This window comes from Cyprinus carpio, chromosome B5 (assembly GCF_018340385.1).
Source record: "Cyprinus carpio isolate SPL01 chromosome B5, ASM1834038v1, whole genome shotgun sequence".
In the NCBI taxonomy this organism is placed as follows: domain Eukaryota; kingdom Metazoa; phylum Chordata; class Actinopteri; order Cypriniformes; family Cyprinidae; genus Cyprinus; species Cyprinus carpio.
In genome coordinates this window covers 34,343,460-34,363,262 of record NC_056601.1, presented here as the reverse complement: position 1 = coordinate 34,363,262, position 19,803 = coordinate 34,343,460, and the positions used below count along the sequence as shown (strand labels likewise).

The following is a 19,803-nucleotide window of genomic DNA, read 5'->3' as shown; positions in this document are numbered from 1 at the left end:
CCTTTTCCTGTCTGAGTTTGATGGTTTCTCTCGCCCCTCTTCAAAATCATATAATGTTTTTTGTTCTTTTCGTCTCCTACCTGGCCATCCATGAATTCCTCAAGACAGATGGCACAGACTGGGCTGGAATTGGAGCTGCTGTTTGACCCTGGAGCCCCATGAGAACGCTGGGAGCCAGAGCAACCCTGAGAACTGTATGTGCGCGTTTCCAACCTGCTGATGGCACGCATGGTTTGCTGGTGCACAGAGTCCTGGGAGTTGAGAAAAAATTATTAAGAGATTTCTAGACTGAATTTAAAAGTTAAAACCATAAGTTATGATAATGCAGAACAGGAGAGGAGTACAATGATGCAATGGAAAAGTTACAATCAAGACAAAAGGAAATGTAGACTGCATTGGTATATAATGCAGGGGTGTTCCTGGAGAGCCACAGTCCTGTAGAGTTTCAAACCAATTCTAATCAAACACACCTGAATGAGCCAATCAAGGTCAAAGGGTTACTAGAAAGCTACAGGCAGGTGCATTTTTATGAAGGCTGGAACAAAACTCTGCAGGACTGTGGCTCTTCGGGACCACTCCTGGTATAATGTGTGTTGTGTTTTCTTACCCAGGTTCTGTTGGACCTGCAGCGGAAGCGTAGAGCAAAGATCATGACGATGGCCAACACAACAAGAGCCACAGTCAACAGGATGCCAACATCATAGTGAGGCTGTGTACACAACATACGAAGAGTGAAGCTTGAGTGTCCTGTCCTCAAACCACCAACTAATGGATTTTAACCCAATACACAGCCAGAAGGTGCTATCCCCAAAACACTTTAAGTTAAAGCAATTCTTTGACACAAATGAAACAATCCCCTCTAAAAAAAATAAAAAAAAAATAAAAAAAGACCAGGATGGTTGGTTACAAAAGCTGTTACTGAGCCAGCACCATTTCTAAAGGTACTAGTATGTACACTTTGGAAACTAATGTTCTTTTAATATATTAATATGCAGTCTTTAGGGGTAAATAATGTACCCCTTAAAGGTGTACCTTAAACAGGATACTGCCCCAGTTACAGTTTTTTAATGTATGTTGACTTTTAGATGCTGTCAAATGTTTACTAGCTTAACCAAAAAGAACCAGCATCTCCAGAGGGACCGTACTAGTTGACCAGCCCTACTAACTAATATTTTCAGGCACATAAGACAGCTATAACTGTGATAATACTGGATTAACATTGTTCCGGATTAACCAACTAAACCATTACTCGTTACTCACCCATTTTTGAGTCTCCATCATTATATCTATGAACACCTTGGCTTCTTCATTTTTATTAACGAGTCCCATCAGTTCTTCTGCATCTGATGACTTCACCAGGACCACTGGACGAGGCAACAAACCTGAATCGCGCAGCTGTGTGTAAAAGACAAGCAACAACAACAAAAGAACTTTAGGACAAAGTGTCTAAATATGAAATGGGATGTATGGAATAAAATATATTTTGATCTACTGTACATGGCCTAGAAACAAAATGTTTTCAAATTCACAGTGGTAACAATCAGGATTTTTAAAGCTGCATTAAGTTTCTTTTATCTGCAATTGTCTTACAAAAATAAAATAAAAATATGATAATATAAATTATAAAATAATTTTTAAATAATATTTCTATTAATAAAAAAATAAAAATGCAAAATACAATACATAATAATAAATAAAATATAATAAAAACAAATATATGGACTGAAGGACATCCCATGTTTTGATTTGAAGTGATTGCTAAAACTGGTCATTTGCTTTTTCTGCAACTGTCTTACAAAACAAACAAATAAATAAAAACAAATAATAATGAATAAAAATAGAATAACATTTATTTTAAAAAAGCCGATTGAAGGAGATCCTGATAAGGTGCTTTTATCTGCAAGTGTCTTAAAAAAACATTAAAATAAAAACAAAAATAAATACAATAATAATAATAATTATAATAAATAATAAATAAATAAATAATATAGAATATTTATAATAATATAGAATAAAAAAAAAATAAAAAATGATTGGAAGAGATTCATGTTAATATATAATATTCTAAACAATTATAGTGATTGTTGGCTACTGAAAAAAAAAAAACATAAAAATAAAAAACTGAATATAATAGAATAACATTAAATATATAATTAATAGAAAGAAAAGTAAAAAATTAAAAAAAAAAAAAAAATATATATATATATATATATATATATACATTGATTGAAGGAGAACCCATGTTAATTTACTGTGATTTTAAGCTGGCAGAAACTATGGCTACCAAGGTCTATTATTACAAGGGACACACACATACTGACCTCCTGAGCAGCACCGGGATCATCTGTGATGTCAAAGATGACAGCCTGAGCGCCTCTCTGAAGAGCCAGACGAGCTGAGAGACACCAAAGAGACAGAGCTTTAGAGCCAGCAGATGGCAATCCTACTGTAGCACATATGGAGACACCGAATCCTGCAATTATGCAATTCAGCCCTGTTTCTGACCCCTGTGTGAGAGAGAGTGTGTTAAAGTGAAAGTCTGCACATTCAAGGACTTCTTACCAAATTCCTAAGACATTTTAAGAGACTATGACACATGTAAAGTCAGTATTATTCGATAAACAATGAAATGCACCTTTTAAATTCATCCAGTCGGAAAGAAGGTCTGTACCAAAACACACAAGTACTACATTGTTGCCGACTACAAATGATTTATCACTTCAGGTTAGGAGTTTAAATTTGCTTAAATTAACAACTAACTAGGTGATAAACATACTCATTATTCTGATGGATTATCAGTAGAGTGTAACCTCCTAAAGGCTTCAGTTCAGAAGAAAAGAAGTGAGTTCATATACTACAAAAACACTAGACTTTGTCAAGATAGATGCATTTCTTGTGCAATCGGGAGGGAATTTCACCCAAACAATGATCAATAACTCACCAAAGGTCTATTTCCTGCCCAACTTCTGAGAGTTCAAAGGTCACAGGTCACAGTTTGAGCTGCAGGAAAGCATAGTGGTGTGTTTCCAGCTATTATAATTACCAGTGCTTGCAAAGTCAAGCATTGCTATTACTGTATATTAGACTGAAGGTTAGTGATTTGAACAAACCCAAACTCTAATTAAATTTGACTGTGTGTGTTGTCCTGAAGAGTTTGTGCTCCAGACGTGAATGGTTCCTCAAAGCATGTGTGTTGTTGTTGAGAGGTGTGCAATTACTGGGTGATCAGACGCACCATTTTCACCTGCTGGACCAGAAAACAGGTGACAAAAATCCCACAGATGCACACTGAAGGAAACTCTTTAAACAAAAGACTGCAATAAATGACCCAGAATGCCACAGAAGGTGCACACACAATCCTAACAACATGGTGATAAGTTCTACATAGTAAAACCTACTCTAATGTATCAACATGATCCCAACTTTGCTGAAAAACCTGTTGTACGCAATCTACTCCAGAAGCTTTACTTTCACTGAATGATCTTCACAAGCCTCCAGAGCACCTCACATCTTCTGAGGAGCCTTTATTTCTTCATCTCTCGATCATATGTTTGGATCATTTCAGTCTCATCTTACTAAGACATATTATCGGAGTTTATTTTAGGTAATTATGTGCTATACTGTTATAAAGATCTCATTGATTTACAACAGCATCTACACCAAAATGCATATTTTTACTAAATTTGGGCCTCTGAATTAAATGTAGGTGTTTTTTCCCTATATTCTCACCGTATCCTACTATATAAGCCATAAAAGCCTGATGTATCAAATATGATGCTCAACAAAACACAAATATGCAAATCACCACCATGCAAATTACAGTAACTACATGCTGTGAGTGACATTTAGTTTCCTCTATAATCAATAGATAAATTATAAATGATCAGAAGCTGTGGTCAAAAAAAGGGTAATGCTCTGACTGTAATTCTGGACACAGACTGTGCTGTGTGTTAAAGGTTTAATAACAGCCTCATGGCTGCAGACGGACTCTCCAGAGACAGGAAGTACAATCACAGACCCGTCATTAGAGAAAATGAATGGAGTTCACACTGTTCTACGAAAGCAGACAGTGACCAGAGGCTGTCAAACACTAAAAATGACATAAAACTACCATAAATGTTTCATAAATATAGTTCATATGTCTCTGAACTCAAATATGGTACATAACTAGGCATTTCTTTAGTGCTTTCTTTGTCCTTTTTCAAGTCTGACATACTCACAATAAACAGAAAAATACATTTGGAACATGAGGGTGAGTAAATAATGACAAAATATTTGAGTGAATTATTCATTTAAACAAACATTAAAGGCAGCTGGTGAGATAAAGGTAAGAAATGCATTGAGATCATAATTAGACGCCCCTCCTCATCATCTCTTTCTTTCCCTTCACTTAATCACTCGACGGTTCATTCGGTCGCACTGAACAATCATCGCTCTGTCATCTACATAAATGGATATTTGTTAATTCAGCTTGATCCCTTGTTCTGAGAGCTGTTGGTTTATTTCCAGCCCGCAGGCGAAGGGAGCCCGTCCAACACCGGAGAGACAAAACCCTGGGATAGATTCCCTCAGATAACCTCCCATGATTAAAGTAAACCACACACAAAGAATGAAACTCAAGTCATCTACTGTAATAACTTCACATTCCTGAAATGATCTACTACAGTAGCCTGACGGTAACGTCTCACTGGCACCCAGACACTGAATAACAATCTCAATACTGATACCGATCTACTGAAGCTCAATTTGGCACATACAGTATATATCAAATAGATATGGCATCCAGATGTTGAATACACATATGCATTTATATATATATATATATATATATCTGGGCCGATCTACTGAAGCTCAATTTGGCATGTATTTCAAATTAACATAAGATTATAAATTGTAAAATTATCATTTTGAAATTTATATAATAAAAAGGTATGTAAATATATATATATATATTAAATTGTTATATATATATATATATATATACACACAGCCACACACACACACACACACACACACACACACACACACACACACACACACACACACACACATTCATATACATTCAAATACAATAAATTATATTAACAGGTACAACTTTCTATTTTAATAATGTATTAGTTTAACTAAAATTAGTAAATGCTTTATAACTATTTAAATTGTTTTAATATTAATTATAAAAGTAAAAGTATTTAAATTAATTTTAAAGAATTAAAATAAAGAATTAAAATTACATTTTAAATGTAAAAGTATTAAAATTAATTTAATGTTAATTAATGTATTTAACTAACTGTAAAGTGTTACTAATATAGAAAATAAAGTAGAAAGAAAGAAAGAAATGTGAAATGTGTGTGTGTGTGTGTGTGTGTTTGTGTGTGTGTGAGTATATATATGTGTAATAATATATATATATATATATATATATACTATATATATATATATATATATATATATATATGTGTGTGTGTGTGTGAGACTATATATATTTATGGGGGTAAATGTTTCGAGATTTGTCAAATTGCTTTTTTGATTTTATACATCATCTGAAAGCTGAATAAATAATCTCTCCATTGATGTATGGTTTGTTAGGAGGACAATATTTGTCTGAGATACAACTATTTGAAAATCTGGAATCTGAGTTTGCAAAAAATCTAAATATTGAGAAAATCATCTTTAAAGTTGTTCAAATGAAGTTAGCAATGCATATTACTAATCAAAAATATTTGTCTGAGAAAGTTTTGATATATTTATGGTAGGAAATTTACAAAACACTTTCATGGAACATGATCTTAGCTTAATATCGTAATTATATATATATGTTCAAATGAAGTTAGCAATGCATATATATATATATATATATATATATATATAATTTTTAATTAAATTTAATAGACGATTAAGATATACTATAATATATAAAATTAAATATTAAATTAATTAAACTTTTTTATTCAAAAGCAGACCCAAAATCAAAACAGACTGAAATACTACATGTAACTACAGGTAACACTGCATGTTTTAAATCTGCACAGCTTTACAGCGTGAGCATGATCTGTGAGGGTAAACTGTGATGTGAAGCGTGAGTGAGGAGTTTCCAACGTGTCCTCGAGCTCTGAGCGCCAGCTTAATGAGCCGCTTCTTCCTGTGCTTTCATTCGCCACATGAAAACATTCCTGTTTTGATCCGTATCCTGTTATTCCATAAGACCCGTGAATCCGATCCACCCCAAGTATTGGAGCGCTAATAACCCGGCCTACACAGATGATCTGCACGCTTCCTCACATCTTCTGTGCTGATTGAGGGAAAATCCGTGGAATGGATTTAAACACGCTAAAGAGAGCTGGAAAGGCAGTTGTTACATCGATTATACCGTGGTAGATGAATTTGCATGGCTGATTTATGCTATTTACATGTGCAACACAGCAAACAATGGACTTTTTACTTAGTATTTTGTCTTGTTTTCCAGTATTCAAATATCTAAACGTTCTTAAAGGGTTAGTTCAGCCAGAAATGAAAATTATGTCATTAATGACTCACCCTCATGTCGTTCCAAACCTGTAAGACCTCTGTTCATCTTTGGAACACAGTTTAAGATATTTTAGATTTAGTCCGAGAGCTTTCTGTCCCTCCATTGAGAATGTATGTACGGTATACTGTCCACGTCCAGAAAGGTAATAAAAACATCTTCAAAGTAGTCCATGTGACATCAGAGGGTCCGTTAGAATTTATTGAAGCATCCAAAATACATTTTGGTCCAAAAATGACAAAAATGACGACTTTATTCATGATTGTCTTCTGTTCCGGGTCTGTTGTGAACGCGACTGCTGTGACTGTTGACGTACGACGCTGCTGACGTGTTTTCTGGTGCGCGCTCAATAACAAAGAAAACATGTCACCAGCGTCGTACGTCAGCGGCGTCACTGCAGTGTTGTGAAAGAAATCATGTCAGAAGCGTAGTAGAAGAAAATGATGAATAAAGTCGTCATTTTTGTTATTTTTGGAGCAAAATGTATTTTCGATGCTTCAATAAATTCTAACGGACCCTCTGATATCACATGGACTACTTTAAAGATGTTTTTATTACCTTTCTGGACATGGTCAGTATACTGTACATACATTCTCAATGGAGGGACAGAAAGCTCTCGGACTAAATCTAAAATATCTTATACTGTGTTCCGAAGATGAACGGAGGTCTCACGGGTTTGGAACGACATGAGGGTGAGTCATTAATGACATAATTTTCATTTTTGGGAGAACTAACCCTTTAAATCAAGATACACTTACTTGAGATGCAAAATGATAAAAGATAATGAGTCTTGTTTTCTGAAATATCTGAAATTATGCAATGAGGTTAGAAAAATCAACTTTATTCAAAGAAAAAACAAGTTTATTTTTCTGATCACTGCCAGATATTTTTCCTTGTTTTAAGCAAAAAATAAAAATAAAAAATAAATAAAAATTAAAAATGTGCATAAATGCATTTGATTTAAGAATATTTGTAATATTTGTACTAGGAAAAAAAAATACTGAGGAAGAAATTAAATAACATAAATCAGCCATGTGAATTCATCTACCACAGTATAATTATTGAAACTTCTTTTCCAGCTTTCTTTAACATGTTTAAGGAAGAAAAGCTTTCTTTCTTTTCATTTATTTTTGCAGTGAGTGTGCCTCATCTAATCAGAGTATTTATTTATTTATTACTAAAATTACTCATGTCGAGATGCTAGATTTTGCTGATAAACGAGGTGGTAGACGTGTTGACAGGACGCTACAGTTCTCTCAGGGGATTGTGGGAGTTTTTGCCCAGGCTTGAGAATGAGAGAGAGACCAGAGGGGGGAGATGGAAATGGGAAATGTCTTTTTCATAGCAAGGTGTGACTTAATCTCCCGTAAGGAGCCTAAACGGCCTGTATGTGCGCCGCCTGAGACGCATGCCTCTGCTTGCTGCTGCCGCAAAAACAACAGAGAGAATAGAGTCATGCTCAGAAGAAACCTCTGCTCTACTGTGAACATCAGTCATGCATCTGTATGCTAACAAGCTCTAAATGCAGCAGCGTTTCTGGGACTTCTTTGAGTCAGTGTGGCAGAAGTTTGACTTTTATCATGACCTTGACAGCACAGAAATACAGCAAAACAAATATTACAAAATTATAAATGAGATCAAATAGTGTTTATAAAACAGAGATTGTTTATAAAACATGCGATATCTATTAATTTCATGTCCTGCAATGCCATTTTTGGATGACCAATAATTTTCTCCTATTAAATTCAGATAAGACAGAGATATTACTTATTGGACCAGAAAACATCACACAGAATCTCGTAGATTACAATTTGCAATTAGACGGATGTACTGTTACTTCCTCTACTGTAAAAAAATCTGGGTGTTATATTAGACAGTAACTTGTCTTTTGAAAATCATATTTCCAATGTTACAAAAACAGCATTCTTCCATCTTAGAAACATTGCCAAGCTACGAAACATGTTACCTGTTTCTGATGCAGAAAGCTAGTTCATGCATTCATGACCTCTAGACTGGACTATTGTAATGCACTGCTAGGTGGTTGTCCTGCATCCTCAATAAACAAGCTACAGGTAGTCCAAAATGCAGCGGCTAGAGTCCTTACCAGGTCAAGAAAATATGATCATATTACCTCAATACTACAGTCTCTGCACTGGCTACCTATTAATTTCCGTATCAGTTACAAAATATTATTACTTACTTATAAGGCCCTTAATGGGCTTAGCTCCTGTGTACCTAACTAGTCTTCTACCACGCTACAATCCATCACGCTCCCTAAGATCACAAAACGCTGGACTTTTGATAGTACCTAGGATAGCAAAGTCCACTAAAGGTGGGTAGAGCTTTTTCGCATTTGGCTCCCAAACTCTGGAATAGCCTTCCTGATAATGTTCGGGGTTCAGACACACTTCCTCTGTTTAAATCTAGATTAAAAACACACCTCTTTGGCCAAGCATTCAAATAATGCATCTCATAATTTTGGACTGCAGTTATATCTGATCAAATGCGCATTATTATTCTTTAGCTTTAGGTTAAACTAATTAATTTTACTTGGCTGGAACAGCAGCTACGCTAATTATGTCTCTATTTGTTTCTCTGTTTCTGCTGGATTTACATCCCGTGGTAACTAATATTCACACAAGCTCCAGTCTGGATCCAGAACACCTGAGAAGAGATGATGCCAGCCCCTCAGAGGACCTCAGATGATGCTAACCCAGAGACAACATACAGAACTACCACATTTTGCTATAAGTTTGATTGCATAATTGCTGTTAATAGTGTTAATCGTCTGTATGTTTACGCCTTTTATTGATTTTGAACATTTCTGCCGTATACACATGAACTGACAATCACCACTGATAAGCTACTACTAAATATTGTAGAAACTTAATTTTCTGTAAAGTTGCTTTGCAATGATTTGTATCGTAAAAAGCGCTATACAAATAAACTTGAATTGAATTAAACTTGAATAAACATAAATAGGATAGGGGTCATTATATTTATTATTTATTTATTTATTATGCACCTTTGACAATACATTCATTTATTCATTAAATATATTATATTGTTACAGATTTTTTTTAATTAATTATATTTACACAAAGTATGGGGTCAGTTTTTTTTTAAAGAAATTATTATTGTTATTAAACAAAGTTGACTTAATTTAATCAAAAGTGACCGTAAAGTCTACTGTATTTCAAATAAATGCTGTTCTTCTGAACTTTTTATTCATCAAAGAATACTGAAATCAAAAAAATCTATCACGGTTTTCACAAAAATATTGTGCAGCACAACTGTGTTCAACATTGATAATAATCAGAAATGTTTCTTGAGCAGCAAATCATCATATTAGAATGATTTCTGAAGATCATGTGACACTGAAGACTGGAGTAATGATGCTGAAAATTCAGCTGCGCATCACAGAAATAAATTACAGTTTAATATATGTTCACATAAAAAACAGTAATATGAAATTGGAATAATTTTTCACTATTTTACTGCATTTTTGATCAAATAAATGCAGCCTTGATGAGCAGAAGAGACTTAAAAACTGCTTTATATTAAAGATTTTAAATTTAATATCAAAATATTAGTGCTGTCAAACGATTAATCATGATTAATTGCATTCAAAATAAAAGTTATTGTTTACATAATATATGTAAGTGTACTGTGTATATTTATGTTTATGTTTATATAAATACACACACACAGTAAATATTTTGAAAATATTTACATGTAAATTTATATTCTTACATTATAAATATATTTAACAAATACATTTTCATAAATATATACATGCATGTGTTTGTATTTATATAAACATAATAAATATTCACAGTATACACACATATATTATGTAAACAAAACTTTTATTTTGAATGCGATTAATCGTTTGACAGCGCTACTAAATATTAAAACCCATCCTAAATGCATCCTATGATGTGAGATATCACTTTAAGTAGCCAAACACCCAATAAAGTTTATTTCCACTTCCTAAATCCACAAAACCCCACTGATTTCAGGATAATTCACAATCCCAACATCCACAAGGAACGTGTTTTTTTGTGCCAAATCTCTCGTCCTCACTCTCTTGGTCACCACAGGGCTTCACTTGTCTGCGTTTTGCAATCGATTCAGGAATTTCAGCTTTTAAAGCGCTAAGAAGAGAGCAAGAAAGAGAAGAGCGGCGCGGAGGAGCCGGAACGGATCCCAGGAATCCGGCTTTTATAAGCTGCTCATTTAATGTGGTTATGAGCGAATCCAGCGCTGTGAAACCAGTGATATCATTCCCACTGCGAGTGTGTGTGTGTGTGTGTGTGTGTATACAGACCTGATAGAGCCATCCAAACAGCATCTGTTCTTGCTTTGAACCGAGTTCTCCAAATTAAACACTTTTATTTGTGAATAAACGGACTGCAGCAGAAGTAAACATCTGTGTACTTGTGTACCTAGAGACGCTCCACAACACTGAGCACTTAGCAAAGTCCCTCAGTCATTCACAGGGCTTCCACGGGCTTGATGAAGGGACATTTAAGACTTTTTAAGGAATAAATTGAATGTAAAAATACCTCAATGTAGTCTCTGAACGTCTCTTGCATTAGCAATACTTCAAAGTTTAAAAGCACAAAGTTTTTTTTAGGTTTAAATTTAGTGTTTTAGTAGATGATTTTATTCTAAGCGACTTACAAATGAGGACAATGGAAGCAATCAAAAACAACAAAAGAGCAATGATATATAAGTGCTATACTATATAACTTCCAATATATACATTGCTTTTTAATATAATTATAATTATATAATTATATATAATTATAAAAATTAAAATAGCTTAATTTTGAAATTGTTATGATTATGATTTATGTATTTTTTGGATAGATATGTTTATGATTAAGCCTAATAATTAAAACAAGAAAAAATATCTGCCAGTAGGGTAAGAAGAATAATTAAAATTTTCATTTGATTTAAGTATGATTTTTTTTATTTTTTTGGTAGATATTTTTTTTACTTTTTTTTCCTTCTCATTTTTAACTTAAACTCACTTCACTTTTTTTTAAATCTTTTATCAAGAACTAACATCTTTCTTTCTGTGTTAGTCATTTGTGTCATTTAGTCATTTTGTGTTGCAAGTAAATGTATATTGATTTCAGGCTGTTTAGATATTTGTACTAAAAAATTAGTCATATTGTGCAAGTAATGTATATAACACGACAGAAATACTGAGAAAGAAAGAGACAGTTTATGATGACAACAAAAAAGAGTATGTGCAAAATGAGTCTGGATAAAAGAAAACGCCAGTTTTCATTCCCTAACCTATTGACAGATATTTGCTCTTGTTTTAAGCACAAACTCACTTCATTTTGTTCAATTTGATATCTTCATTTTGCATCTGAAGTAAATGTATTTTAATTTAAGGATGTTTAGATATTAATACTGGAAAACAAGACAAAAATACTGAGGAAGATACTAATTTTAAATTCAATCAAATTCAGTCAAATCAAATTAAATGTAAGGCTTTAATTTGTGGAGGGGCAAATTATGACATTTTAAGACCTTTTAAAACCCAAAGAAAGCCAGCATTTATGATTTGACTTCAAGCAGTTATGAGTCTTGTTGTCTGAGGCTTATGATCGGAAGTGTTTTAAATCCTGTTATGTATTGTCTCTATTATTGGAAACCCCCTAAAAAACTCCAAATGAAGCATCAACCGCTAACTCACAATCACCACATACGCTTTGAGTGCAGAAAAACAAGACAAAGTCCCGTCTCTCTTGTAAATGTTCAGCTATAGGGTGAAATAGAGTCTGTTTGGTCAAGACTGAGTCACGGCTGTAAATCCTGTCTGTTATACCTCCATATAACTAGCAGATCTTTTCACGTTTCAGCTCCATGATGAAAATAGTCAAGAATAAAGTGGATATTTTAGAAGACGCATCAGAATGCTTAGATTCCAAAAAAAAAAGCATATATATATATATATATATATATATATATATATATATATATGTCATTATTTTAGATAAACAAATGCCCAAGCAAGTGATATTTATTGCAAAGAAAGATGCACAAAAAAAGGAAGTTTGATAAAAGAAGTCTGCACTTCAATTTCATCTTGATTGTTTCATTTTAATTCTATTCTGGTGGCATACAGAGCCAAAATGATGACTATTGTGTCAGTGTCCAAATATATATGGACCTAACTGTGTGTGTATAAACGTAAATGTTTTTTTAACTACCAGTCAAAATTTTTTAAAAATTGTTTGTTTGTTTCTCAGAGAAGTCTCTTCTGATAAAAGGCTGCATTTATTTGATCAAAAACCCAATAAAATCAGTAATACTGTGACATATTATTACAATTTCAAATAGCTGTTTTCTATGTGAATCTCTGTTAAACTGTAATTTATTTCTGTGATGTGCAGCTGAATTTTCAGCATCATTACTCCAGTCTTCAGTGTCACATGATCTTCAGAAATCATTCTAATATGATGATTTGCTGCTCGAGAAACTTTTCTGATTATCATCAATGTTGAAAACAGTTGTGCTGCTCAATATGATTGTGTAAACCGTGATACATTTTATTTTTCAGGATTTTTGATAAATAAAAAGTTCAAAAGAAAAGCATTTATTTGAAATAGAAACATTTTGTAATTTTATAGATGTCTTAACTGTCACTTTTGATCAACTTAATGCATCATTACTAAATAAAAGCCTCGTTTTCTTTAATATTTTAAACTGACCACAAACTAATTAAGACCCAAAATCATAACTTTGGGGGTTTTAGGTCTAAATCAGTAGGGTTCAACCTCGCTAAACCGTATCTCCCACTCTGGTGGTCTTCTGAATCCTGGGCTAAACTTTAAACCCACAAAAAAAAAGCACATTCAAAGGTTATTCCGCTGTTGGCCTGCAGCGGTCCCCGTCCTCTGACCCACTTCCCTCAGAGGTATTTCACAGCCAATTAAACCACGGCTGATCTTCAAACAACACTCGCTGCATCAAAGCCAGAAAAATGACAACAGTAAAATTTATACAGCAGCGGCGCTGCAGGGTGCAGCAGAAACACCGCCGCATTCCCTGCATGTGTGTGTGTGTGTGTGTGATACAGAAAAACTCAGGAATCACGAGACCGGCAGGCATTTTAATAGCCGTCATTTAACAGTGATTAAAGCTGCACTGAAAATAAAAACTGGTGTAGAAACAATTCTCACTCAGAAATTGCTAGTAAATTTCACAATCACATATCATGTAACACAATGAATTAAACGTGTAATTCTAAAGTAAAAAAACTGAAAGTAAAAATAATAAACATAAATAATTCTGAAGTAAAAAAAACTGAAAGTTGTGATCAATAAGAATAGATAAACTTTTTTTTTTTGTGTAACAACACACAAGTAACTTCTGTTTTACACTTCAACCACTAGAGGGCCAAAGCCACAGCGCAGCTTCAAATGACAGCAGGTCACTGTGTGCACCAGCATCAGGCTCCTGGAGATATATTTAGAGCGGCATTCCTCACACACACACAGAGCCGACCATCTGACACGAGAAGAAACGAGCGCACCTTCAACACAAGACACAAACATTTTGCATTCCCAGTTTCCAAAAGCAGCCTCCATATAAACACTCTCTACATGAGCTACTCAGACAACATTTCATTCAAAAAGCATTTCATATTCTCTAATATTACTTTGACTGCACTGACACTATCAGATGAGAACAAAACATGACCTGACTTGATCTGAATAATGACACTATTGTCTTCTTTACAGCTGAAAACGCAATTTAAATACCTATGGATGGTCACTCTGCTCTGTATTCTTCTAACACCTGTACATGTCAAAAGACAGATTATCACACACACTTCACACTCCAACGAGAGAAAGGAGAGAGATATGAGCTTGTTTAGAAGGGAACACAGAGGCAGGAATGCCATCTGATCTGCTTTCATGCTTTCACAATCTACAGACTCTAAACAGCAGATCTACAGTCAGGAGCACGAGCTGCACGTCTGAAAACTAAGATCACAGACTCCGACTGGACGTGTGACCCCAGAGTGACCCCAGCTCCAGCAACAGTAAAGTGAAAATGTGGATTAATGTGACCATTACAGTCATATGATGTTTATTCTGCCGTTCAACTAGAAAGCTTTTAAAGAACGTGACAAAAAAAGGAAGAAAAAAACCCCCCAAGATTGTGCAAACATGGAGGCACTCACAGCAAAAATATTAAAAAAGGCAATAACAGTTAAGAACATTAAATACATTCTCACTCTCAAGTAGTATTTGTTGTACGTGCTGTTTTAATTGAGAAAAAATATATACTTCAGTAATGAGGATAATGCAAATTATTTATAATAGTTAGATGAATAAATGAACACCCCAAAACATCCAGATGCATTACAGTAATGAGAATTTGGCAGAAAAAATGTCACCATTAAATACTAAAAAACAAAAAACAGTAACAATATAGGTTTCATTTTGTTTATGCAAAATATTTCTTTAGTGGTGAAAATATGTTTTCATGATATCTGTGCAGTAAATATTTTTTATTTTATAAAAATAAAGGTATTTGTTAAATTGCCTTTAATTAATTTTGATTTAAACTACAAAAATATAAATTATCCAAAAAAGGGGAAAGAGTCGGATTTAAGTGAACTATATTTTTTTTTCTTTTCTTTATTGCTTTACCCCCCTCCTGTGTGGGTCTGTTTGTGTCATCTTGTTGTAGCCCTCTGCTGTCCCCGTTCCAAAAGAAAGCTGTTAAGACCGTGACCAAAAATGCAGAAAAAACGCCAATGTGGTTAAAATGGAGAGGTTTTAAAGAATGTGACAAAAATGTTGTGGAAAAATGGTGGCACTCACAGCAAAATAAATACATTTCTCACTCTCAAGTAAGTATTTGTTGTACGTGCTGGTTTTAATTGAGAAAAAAATATATACTACAGTAATGAGGATAATGCAAATTATTTATAATAGTTAGATTAATAAAAGAAACACACCCCAAAAACATCCTAGATGCTTTACAGTAGTGAGAATTTTGGCAGTAACAAAATGTCACCATAAAATACTAAAAAAACAAAAAACAGTAACAATATAGGTTTCATAACAAAATTGTTTATGCAAAATATTTGAGTTTTAGTGGTGAAAATATGTTTTCATGATATCTGTGCAGTAAATATTTTTTATTTTATAAAAATAAAGGTATTTGTTAAATTGCCTTTAATTAATTTTGATTTAACTACAAAATAATTAAATTAATCCAAATTATTTAGATTAGTTATAATAATAATAAAAAACAGATGCATTACAGAATTGAAAATTTATATATATATCATTTTAAATATCAAAGTCATTTTAATCATTTTTGTCGACATTGATAATAATTAGAAATGTTTCTTGAGTGGCAAATCAGCAGTGAATTGTATATTTTTTTTAATAAATGAAAAATGTATACATTTGCTAAAAGTAAAAAAAAAAAATTTGTAATTACAAAATAAAATTAATAAAAAAATGTTTTATGAATATTTAACATTTATGCTAATTTATATAACTTTTAATACTATTTATTAATTACTACTTAATTATTTTTTTTTAATAAAAAATACCTTAGCTTTAACCAGTCATGGTTTAAGGAGACCGAACACACACACACACACACACACACACACACACACACACACACACACACACAGCTGCAGAAAGAGGAGATGTAGGCTCTTGTGTTCTCATCCGTGTGAGAGGAACCCGTTCCAGTGGGAACATCCCACAAAGTGTGTGACAGAGTGGGTAACAACAAGAGAAGAGTTATGGACCTTGAGCTTCAAACACAACAGATGCAGCGCTGGAATCCACAACAACTGTGAGAGCCGTTGCCCAGCGACAAATGGGCCAAAACACACACAGAGACAAAGACGTGTATGAGTGAAAGACAGCGTCACAGGTATCTCTCTCTCTCACACACACACACACACACACACACACACACACACACACACACACACACACACAAAGACGTGTATGAGTGAAAGACAGCAGCACAGGTATCTCTCTCTCACACACACACTCACACAAACACACTCACACACCCTGGCAGCCACTACATAAAAGACAGACACGCCCACTTCCTGTGCGGCCGTATGAATGCATTCCATCTCCAATCAAACTCTCTCTGATGATGATGATGATGATGAGGGACGTCCTGCATACAAAGCTGCCCATTCTTCTCTTTATCACACACATGATAACATCAGCCTGCAAAACACACTGGAACGAGAGACGGCAACACATATCTTATGATTGTGATGATGGTGAGGGGGGGGACGGAACGAGAGACGGCAACACACACGAGAAAAACACTTGTCTTTAGTGTATATAGTGTATGTCTGACTACAGCAGAAAGACCAGAGCAAGACAGATCTTATACCAGCTCTTGAACTCACGTATTTCAAAAAATAAAAGTCACGAAACTCAGACTCTGTCTTCATATTTGAATACTGGTTATTATAGTTAACTAAAACCATAAAAAAACTAATTTGTTAACTAGACACACACACACACACACACACACACACACACACACACACACACACACACACACACACACACACACACCACACCACACACACACACACACACACACACAAAAAGCACCAATTGTAATCAGATTAAATATATATATATATAAATATATAACCTTAAATTCAGTTTATACTAAAACTAAATAAAAATTATTAAAAACTATAGATGCATTAAAATGACAAAACACAACACAATTACTACAACTTTAAGATTAAAATGAAAAAAAAAAAAAAAAAAAAAAAAAAAAAAAAACAAAAACTAAGCTAAACACACACACACACACACACACACACACACACACACACACACATTATTTTTAATGTTGGAATAATCACATTTTTGAAAGAATTCTCTCTTCATCTGTCACCAAGGCTGCATTTGAGTAAAAATACAGCAAGAACAGTAAAATAATTGTGAAATATTATTGCTTTTTTTAAAAAGTGTATTCTATCATGTGAATATATTGTAAAATGTGATTTATTTCTGTGATGTAAAGCTGAATTTACTCCAGTCTTCAGTGTCACATGATCCTTGAGAAACCATTCTAATATGCTGATATATATTTTTATATACTGTGCGGAGAGGGTAATGAATGGGCGTAACTGTTTTTGTATTTACAGTATATATTGTCACTTTCTGAGAGAAACAGCAGATCTCAGCTCATTCACTGGTTTGCTGTAACATCACGCGTCACACAAACACCCTTCTCTTTAAAGTCACCGTTACGTGCTTCACAGAGAACATACACATGTCCTAAAGCATCTGAAATATGAATATGACCCCGTACAGTCCCTGAAACGACAAAAACACGTCCGACACAAACACAACTCTCATGCAGGACAAACGTGTCTCCTTTCTATTTGGATGAAGTTTCAAAGCTGCTAAAGGAACTTAAAGCATGTAAATCAGAAGCAGCCAAGAATTCACTGGAAGAAAAAGAACTCCATCTGCACTTCCTGAAATTCCCAACGCTGGAACGAACTCTAGTCCAATGCTATCCTGCACACACTTCATGTGACAGCAGCGTAAAATTAGAAGTATTTTTATTGAAACTTATAAAAAAAATGTTTCTTAACATTGTAAAACAACTGCATAATGCATACTGGTACACAAACATAATAATAATAATAAAAATATAAATATTTAGATTTAAAAAAACATCTGAATGGATGACAATTTGGCAGAATTTTTTTAAAATGAAATACAAAAAAAGTATAATATAATAATAATAATAACAATATAAATCAATACATTTTAAAAGGTAAATTTGGATTTTTTTTTGTACAAAAAAATAGATAATAAAAATGTAGTATTTTTATTAATACAAGAAATGTTTAAAAAACAAACATAATAATAAAGGCTTAATTTTGCCCATGCAAAATATCTATTTAGATGTGAAATATTACCATTAATATATATAATTACATTATATTATATAATAAATATAATTTTTATTCAAATGTTTAAAAATAGTTTTTGAAATGCTGTAAAGCAGGTGTTGTAAAATGCATACTGTTAAAACATAATAATAATAATCAGATAATTATAATGATATGCTTAAAAAAAAGGACTAGGCTTCATTTTGTTTATGCAAAATATTTTAAATTGTACATATTACAAAATGTTTTATGACATATATTTTTCAAATTTGATTTTTAGTAGCATTTTTGAAAACTTGAAATGTTGTAAAATATTTACTGAATAAAGCATGCAGTTACACAATGTTTCTAAACAGTATTGAGTGTATGATGTATATTTGTGCTCTGTATCGATATCCAATCATCTCTCAGAGAGTGTGACGACGTACACAGCGCTTCCACTGTATGCCCATGTCACAGAACACAAAGAAAGATGAAGTGAGGGCATAAGCCAGTAAAAGACAAACACATTTACACGCGTGTGTCTGAGGATTTCCCTCTTTAACACACTTCCTGAGCCCCGCGGGTCACGCAAACATACAGTACAGCGCACACACATGTGCAAACACGCACATCAGAGCCCAACCCCAACGTAAAGAGATGCTCAGTGAGAGTTTGACTTCCTCTGAACCTGCAAGAAAACACTTGTCATTTGACGAGGCTCTTTATTTTAGAGAAAAAGAGCACAGTCATCTCAGGTGTGTCTCAAACTGGGCTTTTTTGCAAGACACTTTTTAAACAAATTTGTGTTTAAAATGCTTTAAAGAAATGAATTAAATTAAGCAATAAAAAAATAATAATCAAGATATAAACAGAGTATTTAAATTAATCTTAATATAATCTACAGTAACATTTAATAAATTAAAATGCTAAAAAAACACATTTATAATAATTAAAAATTATTATAATTATTACACAATAATAAAAAAGTAGTAAAAAAAATCTAATGTAAATGAAAATGATTAAAATGTAAACTAAAAGATTATTTAAATGAATACATTATTATTATTAACATATTAAAATAATGTAACTATAAATTAAAATGCTAAAAAACAAAAGCAAGATGTAATCAGAGTTTAACTGTATAAATTATTATTAATATGTTAAAATAATCTAACTCTAAATTAAATTGCTAAAACACAAAATGAACATGCAAACTAAGTGTATTTAAAATAATAAATTATTATGAATATATTAAAATTAAAAAAATACAAAAAAATATCTAGATGTCAATTGAGTACTTTAATAAATTATTCATATTAAAATAATTGACCTCTAATATAAATTA

General features: G+C 33.1%; 1 protein-coding gene across 1 annotated transcript in view; it reads right to left on the bottom strand.

Moving 5' to 3' along the window:
• The window catches only part of LOC109073241 (E3 ubiquitin-protein ligase RNF43-like), a 28,338-nt gene that overhangs the window by 3,537 nt on the left and 4,998 nt on the right, over window positions 1-19,803 (bottom strand). The window contains exons 2-5 of the mRNA XM_042723465.1: window positions 2,322-2,557; window positions 1,261-1,395; window positions 608-709; window positions 81-251 (exon numbers count right to left, since the gene is read on the bottom strand). Coding sequence (XP_042579399.1) covers window positions 81-251; window positions 608-709; window positions 1,261-1,395; window positions 2,322-2,557 — 644 coding nt within the window. The remainder of the gene's footprint in view (window positions 1-80; window positions 252-607; window positions 710-1,260; window positions 1,396-2,321; window positions 2,558-19,803) is intronic.